The sequence below is a fragment of the Anoplopoma fimbria genome, chromosome 9, assembly GCF_027596085.1.
Source record: "Anoplopoma fimbria isolate UVic2021 breed Golden Eagle Sablefish chromosome 9, Afim_UVic_2022, whole genome shotgun sequence".
NCBI lineage: Eukaryota > Metazoa > Chordata > Actinopteri > Perciformes > Anoplopomatidae > Anoplopoma > Anoplopoma fimbria.
In genome coordinates this window covers 859,997-869,163 of record NC_072457.1, presented here as the reverse complement: position 1 = coordinate 869,163, position 9,167 = coordinate 859,997, and the positions used below count along the sequence as shown (strand labels likewise).

The 9,167-nt window shown below is 44.3% G+C and overlaps 1 protein-coding gene across 1 annotated transcript in view; it reads right to left on the bottom strand.

Annotated features, from left to right (window-relative positions):
* Nucleotides 1–334: 334 nt before the first annotated feature.
* Nucleotides 335–9,167, bottom strand: part of LOC129095509 (neuronal pentraxin receptor-like) — a 9,916-nt gene continuing 1,083 nt past the window's right edge. Inside the window, 6 exon segments of the mRNA XM_054603974.1 lie at nucleotides 335–580; nucleotides 2,376–2,443; nucleotides 2,446–2,554; nucleotides 3,635–3,876; nucleotides 5,722–5,949; nucleotides 5,952–6,087. Coding sequence (XP_054459949.1) covers nucleotides 335–580; nucleotides 2,376–2,443; nucleotides 2,446–2,554; nucleotides 3,635–3,876; nucleotides 5,722–5,949; nucleotides 5,952–6,087 — 1,029 coding nt within the window.

The following is a 9,167-nucleotide window of genomic DNA, read 5'->3' as shown; positions in this document are numbered from 1 at the left end:
ATTTACATATTCAAACCGTCCGAATCACCGTGTAAGGTGAAGTGGCCCATCAGAAAACAGAAGGGTGGTGCATTACACCATCCATCTATCAGGGAACACGTCCATCAGAGTCCTGTTCAGGTGGATCTGTGACTAAACTGTGAACACATGAGCGTGGACACCAGCACTAAAAACAAAACACACACTTTAAATCGCTCCGTCACACGTTTCAGTCCACCGTCAAGCTCCCCGTCACCCCCAACACAAACACCGTAAACCCCACCCTGATACACTGTTATACACCACCAAGCCAACACAGCCAGCCTCGGCTGAGCTCGCCCAGCGGTCTCCCCCCTCACTGTTTGGGGCCGGAGGGGTTGGATCTCTGGGTGGCGTGGCACGGGTCCAGGGACTCCTTGGTGGCGCCGCCGAACACGTCCACGTCGTGGTCGGTCCAGGGGGCGATGTTGCCCAGCGCCGAGGAGCTGCAGTCGGCCAGGGCGGCGACCTCGGCGGGCTTCAACACCCGGTCCCACAGGTTGAACTGGGAGAGCTCTCCAACCAGAGCCTGGGAGGCGTCGAAATGACCGCCCAGTGTGTCCTACAGGAGGAAAAAACAAAAGGTTGAGACACCGAGCTTTTAATGATAATGTTTTTAATGTATGACAGTCTTTAATTAGCCCTTTTTCAGTTTCAACCAGAGGAACTAGGGTTTAAATTTGGTTCCTGGACTGAAGGTCCTTCCCCACAAACTGTAACCTAAACCCGACTCCAGAAGTTTAGACCCTTTAACAGTTCGTCAACAATGATGACCAACGCAAGTGTGCACAACAGGTTGGCAACAGAAGTCCAAGCTATGCAACGTATCCTCATACAACGGTTCGTATGATATCTTCAAAAAGTTACTTTTCCAACGCAAGTTCAGCAACACGTCTTAATATTTGGACATTTATAAAATTTAAGGTGGGAAACTCTAACCAGTACTTCTCAATAACAAATATAGTGAAAACAAGAGTGTTTCAATCTTCTGTAAGGACATCAGTAAGAATATTTAGCCGACAGTTTGCTTTCTTTATGTGTTGCATGTCGGCCTCGTAGGTTTCCCTCCATGAGTATGAAAAACATTTTAAATGACCATCAAATAAGATCATTAATATTAGTTATTATGGGTTCAACACCACACTTCTCTGGGTTAATACTAAAAGAATATACCAACAAATGTACTATCTCTGATCCTGAAGAGCTACACCTCTCCTCAGGTAATGCGTAACTATACTGTGTTCATGTGTCCCGGTTAAATAAGAATTATAAAGCAGAATAAAGCTCCATCCATGCACAGAAATACTGTGATTTCATGATTCTATTTAAATAAGATTCAAAGTGGTTATCCCCCTCCAGAGTGAGAGGGATGTCCGGGGATTAAAATCCATTAAATCTGGTCCACACATCCACACAACAGAAATTCATCCGTCATCCCTTACATGATATTTTATATTTTATATTTTTATAGAGTACCTGCTCTTTCTCTAAAGAAACATCCATTGAATCTTGCTGTTACATCATTGCAGCCTCTTTCAGAGCTGGACTCTTTATCCTGTATGTGATGCTGCCGGTCTGCAGGATGAGCTCTGAGCTTCTCTTCTGACTCCAGAGACGAGGTTAATGTCAGATTTCATAACGTTATGTAACGCTGGATTCTCACTAATGAGGGAGAGGCAGACCAGTGTGAGTCTGTTCATGAGTGAAGAAGCTAATGAGGCTCCCTTTGGAATAGCCCTCCTTATCCATCCATCTATCTATCTATCTATCTATCTATCTATCTATCTATCTATCTATCTATCTATCTATCTATCTATCTATCTATCTATCTATCTATCTATCTATCTATCTATCTATCTATCTATCTATCTATCTATCTATCTATCTATCTATCTATCTATCTATCTATCTATCTATTAGAGTCTATCTATCTATTTATTATCCATCCATCTGTAATAATAATAATAATAATAATAATAATTCATCCATATCATCTATCTTTATCATCCATCCATTTATCCATCCATCCATCAATTCAACCATCCATCCATTCATCATCCAGTTATTTAACCATCCATTTATTAATCTATCCATTCATTTATTCATCCACCCATCCACCCATTTATTCATCCACCCATCCATCCATCCATCCATCCATCCATCCATCCATCCATCCATCCATCCATCCATCCACCCATTTATTCATCGAGTTATTTATCCAGCCATCTTGTATCCATCCATCAATGTATCTATCTATTTATTAATTCATCCATTTATTCATCCACCCATCCATCCATCCATCCATCCATCCATCCACCCATCCACCCTCCACCCGTTGGTGTATTGATATATCTCACCTGTTCCTGTCCCAGTATGAGGACTCCTCCTGGTTTGATTGGATGCCAGGCAGCTAGCCCCTCCCCCTGCCCTTCATCTTCCCCCCCTGGTAGGCCTTCCACACTCCGTCCCTCAGCGTCCAGCTCACACAGATGTGCTGCCACTCGTCCTGTGGTAGCGACAGAGGCAGCTGCGCCACCTACAGGTCAGAAAACACACGACCGTCTTCACCAAGAGACGCAGTGTGGACGGTAACAACGCTCTCTGTTGTGAGAGCTATGAGAGGTAAAAGGTCATTAATGCACTTTATGAAACACCAGCTGCAGAACGCTTCCTCTCTCCTCACTGAAATGTTTTCTGTGGAACTCTTAATGTGAAAGGCTCAGTACAGTGAGACACACATCATGTCAGAGAGAACACAAAGATCCAGAGTGGCTCCACATGTTCCTCCAGCAGATGCTGAGAACTCTCGTTGTCTCAAACTCAATAAAACCCTCACTATTTCAGGAGGAAACAGCAGCAGTTCATCTCAACATCTGGACAACAGGCAGAACATCAGTCTGCAGAAATGATCAGTTTCTACTGTTTGGAGATCAGCCGTCCATCCTCGTCCACCAAGGTAACGTTAGTCTGATCAGAAGAACAGGGTCATCAATCAAAGATCATCACTGAGATAATTGATGTGTTTTAAAGATTTATGTATTGCTGCTCAAGAAAAAGACTATTTCTTTACATACAAGAATAATAAAGAAATGGTGATTCTTTTCTTAATTAATTGTCTTTTTTCTCTCAAAATAATCAAAAAGAACCGATAAGAGTATCGATAAGAGTCCTAGTATCAATAAAATCCTAATGATTCCCATCAGTTACATGACTCATGAAATGAATTGTAATACTTAAAGGGGGAATGACACACCAAACCTAATGTAAACTCTAATCCACCATCAATTTGAACCAAACAATCATTTGAAACGTTGGCAGAGAGAGTTTGTGAGTTTTTTGTTTTTTTATAACCACTCGTGCAGAAAGCAGAGCCAACATGTTTTAATTGCTCATTTATATCAATGAATTACAACCAGCTTACAAACTGCTCTGTGGAGCATAATGAGCTCATAATGATTTCATGGCGTTCCTTCACTTATCACAAGGAAACCTCTGCAGGCTCCACAGCCTCCACGTGTTCTACCAGAAGAAGACATTCATTCCCACACAAGCAAACGGCCGTCCTCCTCCACCGGCCCTCAGTGAGGAGAACGATGCCTACAATCTCTCCCGGTACCTTGTCGTTGATGAGCAGCTCCACCGGGCTGTGGACTCCCTGAAGCAGAACCAGCTCGTTGGGCTGACCCGGTACCGAGTAGGAGAACGGGGTGCCGATGCCTCCTTCTTTGACCCGCAGCCAAACGCAGGCGGTGAACGCGTACATCTCCGTGATCTCCTTCCTCGCCAGGCCGTACATGTAGTTAGTCCTCATGGGGAAGGAGAGGACGAAGCCGTCGGGGAAGGAAGGTTCAGTCAGCGCTGAGGAGACAGGAGAGACAAAGAGACAGGAGAGACAAGGAGACAGGAGAGACAAGGAGATGAGGAGACAGGAGAGACAAAGAGACAGGAGAGACAAGGAGACAGGAGAGACAAGGAGATGAGGAGACAGGAGAGACAAGGAGATGAGGAGACAGGAGAGACAAGGAGATGAGGAGAGACAAGGAGACAGGAGAGACAAGGAGATGAGGAGACAGGAGAGACAAGGAGATGAGGAGACAGGAGAGACAAGGAGAGACGACACATTAATAACATGGACTGTATATAAGAAGTGATGTTTTAAAGCCTCAAATTCCGCAATTTCACAGTCGCCATCTTGTTCTTTTGCAACCAGTGAACAGGAAGTGACCATATATGGAGTGAGGAGGAGTGACGTAGAGACGCCGTATACGTCTCTGGTGTCGACCTGTCAATCAGTGTGTAGCCCCGCCCTAAAGCATCCCCTGCTTTATGGTCTGTTTGACTCTAAATGGAGCATCATTTACTAAATGAACATCATGCTGTATTGAAGAAGACTTGAAACTAGAGATTGAGACCATAAACTCATGTTTACAATGTTTACTGAGGGAATAAATCAAGAGAGAAGTAGAGTCATTTTCTCATAGACTTCTATACAACCAGAGGAGTCGCCCCCTGGTGGACAGCAGAGAGAATGCAGCTTTAACACATGAAGCTTTGACTTCACTTTTCAGAACCGGAGGTGTCCGTCTGGTTGGCGTCCGATTTATACAGTTAAATTAATTTAATTTTCTTTTCTTGTTTGTCCTTGCTAGTTTGTGCAACCACACACACACACACACACACACACACACACACACACACACACACACACACACACACACACACACACACACACACACACACACACACACACAGAGTGCTTCACAGTTAACGATCAGCCTCCAGACTGCAGCTCTTAAGGAGAGGAGATGTTGTGAGGATGACGGAGCTAAAAGGAGAGCAGAAGTGCTTTTCTTTCCTTTTTTCCTCTCTGCTCTTGGTGAACTCTAAATCTTCTCCTGTTTTCATCTCGTCTCCTCTTTACTGTCTCGTTCCGTCTTAAAGACTAGCAGAGAAAAGAGAAGCGTCGAACTGGTGACAGGAACACTAACGGTGACAAGCAATATATTAAGAGAACTAGAACACATCTTCATCATCAGACTGCATAAAAACACCTCATCGTATGTTAGTTTGACACAACGTTAAACGATGACCCTCCACATGAACTCCTCTGATGATGAGAGGAGGAGGAGGAGGAGGAGGAGGAAAACGTCTTATTTTAACCTCCAGTTTGTTCTGCTTTGACTCACCTCCCCCTCTGACATCATCAAACATTCATATCAACTACGTCAGCTCCACCTCCCTGTGGAGGAGAGGAGCAGTTTAACCTCCTCCTCATCCTCTTTCTCCTCCTGCTCCTCCTCCTTCCTCCTCCTCTCCTCCTCCTCCTTCACCCTCCTCCTCCCCCTCCTCCTCCTCTCTTCCTCCTCCTCCTCTTCCTCCTCCTCCTCCTCCTCCTCCTCCTCCTCCTCCTCCTCTCTTCCTCCCTCCTCCATCCTCCTCCTCCTCCTCCTCTTCACCCCCTCCTCCTCCTCCTCCTCTTCCCCTCCTCCTTCCTCCTCCTCCTCCTCCTCCTCCTCATCCTCCTCCCCCTCCTCCTCTTCCTCCTCCTCCCTCCTCCTCCTCCTCCTCCCTCCTCCCTCTCTCCTTCCTCCTCTTCCCTCCTCCTCCTCTCTCCTCCTCCTCCTCCTCCCCTCCTCCTCACCTCCTCCTCCTCCTCCTCCTCCTCCTCCTCCTCCTCCTCCTCCTCCTCCTCCTCAGACTCACTGTGTTCCAGCTCGGTGACGCGGTGGTTCACCGTGTCGATGCCCTGGTTGATCTTCTCGTGTTGCCCGTGCGTCTCCTTCCTCATGGTCTGACGCTCCTTCTCCAGCAGCTTGATCTTCCTCTCCAGCTCCCCCTCCAGGTCCTCCACCCTCCAGGGGCCCTTCCCTCGCCCGGCGTGGCCCTTGGACGGGGGCTTGGGGGCCGGGGAGGCGGGGCGGCGACTCCCGGTGGAGCAGCAGCAGGAGGGGAGGAGGAGGAGCTGCCGGTGGGCGGAGCAGGAGCTTTACCGGCGTTACCGACCGGACTGCTGCTGCTGGAGGTGACGGAGGAGTCGGTGAGGTTCAAGGCAGCCGGACCGATCTCCGCCTGCAGGAGAGGAGACGGAGAAACAACAGAGAAGGAGGTGACGGAGACTTTAAAGGCAGTCTGGTTGAATCATCTGGAGACATTCATGTTCCTCAGAGGATGAACCCTCCTCATGAACACATATCTGGAATAAATGAGGAGTAACTTTCTGTTGATATCATCTGAATGTGTCCAATACTGTACGACCGACCACCTGCCTCATGAGGAGAAAGTTAGCATTGTTAGCGTGCTGACGTTAGCATTCATCTCCAAGTTAGAGAGAACATCTTGTAATAAATATTCACAGCCATAAATATAAATGATCAGTAAATTCATATATTTTGAGAAGATCACTGATAGAAGGCCCTTTTATTTCTTTACTATATATTTTATTATCCTTGTTTCATAATGTTTTTATTTAACTGTGATCTTGTTAAAGGGCAGCTAAGGATTACTTTACTTCTCTGTCGATTGTTTTCTGGATTAATTGTTTGGTCTGTAAATATCAGAAAATGTTCATCTCAGTTTCTCAAAGTCCACCATGACGTCTTTGAGACTTAAAAACAATATTTTAAATTGTTATTTTACTGTCAGTCTATCAATCCTTCCAGCTTCACTCGTTAAATATAAGTTTGGACTCTATGACCCACGAGAAACATGCACGAGATCTGAGATTCCCTTTTATTTAACTAACGACAGTCTGTAGATCAGAAGTTTATCTTTCTCATTAAATTCACTGAAGTGTGAACGTCTTTGTGGAGATGAAATGAAGAGCAGGGTCCTTTGAAACACACATGGTGGATATATATTGTCTGTTGGAGAGACTGATCTAGTCCTGATCAATGTAAATGTTTGGAAGGTGACATCTGGTCCTCATTCTGTCATTCAGTGGACTGTGATGAATGAAACCAGAAGAAACTCAGATCTCAGTTCCTCCAGAGGATCATTACATTATATTACATTACATTACATTATTACATTACAGTATTTAGCGACTTACAGGAAGTGTATTCAACATAGGTGTTCAAGAGAACTACTAGTCACCAGAAGTCATAAGAGCATCTCCTTTCTTAAACAAGCATCTAAGAGCATAAACCAGAGCAAAAGTAGAGAAACAAACTAATATGAATATGTATAGAAACGTGTTTAAAGTGAGATGAACCCTCAACCGCAGAGCCAGAGATTCATCAACAGGGTTAGTATTCAGAGCAGAAGGTGTGTATATATATAATATATATATATAACCATATATATATATATATATATATATATATATATATGGTTATATATATATATATATATATATATATATATATATATATATATATATATATATATATATATATATAATATATATATATATATATATATATATATATATAACCATATATATATATATATATATATATATATATATATATATATATATATATATATATATATATATATATATATAACCATATATATATATAATATATATATATATATATATTATATATATATATATATATATATAATCATATATATATATATATATATATATATATACATATATATACATATGATATATGCATATATAACCATATATATATATAATATATATATATTATATATAACCATATATATATATATATATATAATATATATAATATATATATTATATATATACATATATATATATATATATATACCATATATATATATATATATATATCCAGAGAGCTGCTGAGGCAGATGTGATCGTGGACGCCGGGACATTAATTCACCCTGAATGAGACCTTGTAACTGACTGTACAGTGATGCTGCAGTGTGTGTGTGTGTGTGTGTGTGTGTGTGAGTGTGTGTGTGTGTGTGTGTGTGTGTGTGTGTGTCTGTGTGTGTGTGTGTGTGTGTGTGTGTGTGTGTGTGTGTGTGTGTGTGTGTGTGTGTGTGTGTGTGTGTGTGTGTCCTTCCTGTCCAGCAGCCTCATCTTTTATTTATGTCTCTATCCTGCTGTCGGAAAGGTAGGAGGAGGAGGAGGAGGAGGAGGGGGGGGGGGGCAGGTGTAGAGATTTCCCATGGGTCCCACATGGGGAGCGTGCACGAGGAGCGCCTGTGTCACCAGTTGCTTGTCAGAGGGGGGGCACCTGAGATGAGGAGGCCAACTCCTCCACACGAGACCTTCATCATGTCGGTATGAACACACCTGAGGCTGCCTCACCTCCTCCTGCATGAGGAGCCTCTTCACCTCCTCCTTCATGTTCACCTCCATGTTCACCTCATTACATTACAGTCACGCTTTTCTCCAGAGCGACTTACAGTCAGTAGTATGTTACATATCATTCACCCATTCACACACTGATGACAGGCTACCATCAAGGTGCCACCATCAGACTCTAACTAACATTCATCATCAGTCCACACCGATGGCCTTCAGGAGCAACTTGGGGTTAAGTGTCTTGCCCAAGGACACATCGACTGCCGAAGCCGGGTATCGAACCACCGACCCTCTGATTGGAGAACTACCTTGCTCTCCACTACGCCACAGCCGCCCCGCATGAGGAGCATGTTCTCCTCCTTCATGAGCAGCATGTTTACCTCCTCCTGCATGAGGAGCAGCCTGTTCACCTCCTTCATGAGGAGCATGTTCACCTCCTCCTGCATGAGGAGCATGTTCACCTCCTCCTGCATGAGGAGCATGTTCACCTCCTTCATGAGGAGCATGTTCACCTCCTGCATGAGGAGCATGTTCACCTCCTCCTGCATGAGGAGCAGCTGTTCACCTCCTCCTTCATGAGGAGCATGTTCACCTCCTCCTGCATGAGGAGCATGTTCACCTCCTCCTTCATGAGGAGCATGTTCACCTCCTCCTGCATGAGGAGCATGTTCACCTCCTCCTGCATGAGGAGCATGTTCACCTCCTCCTTCATGAGGAGCATGTTCACCTCCTGCATGAGGCGCATGTTCACCTCCTCCTTCATGAGGAGCATGTTCACCTCCTTTATGAGGAGCAGCGTGTTTACCTCCTGCATGAGGAGCAGCATGAGGAGCAGCATGTTACCTCCTTCATGAGGAACATGTTCAACTCCTCCTTCATGAGGAGCAGCATGTTCACCTGCTCC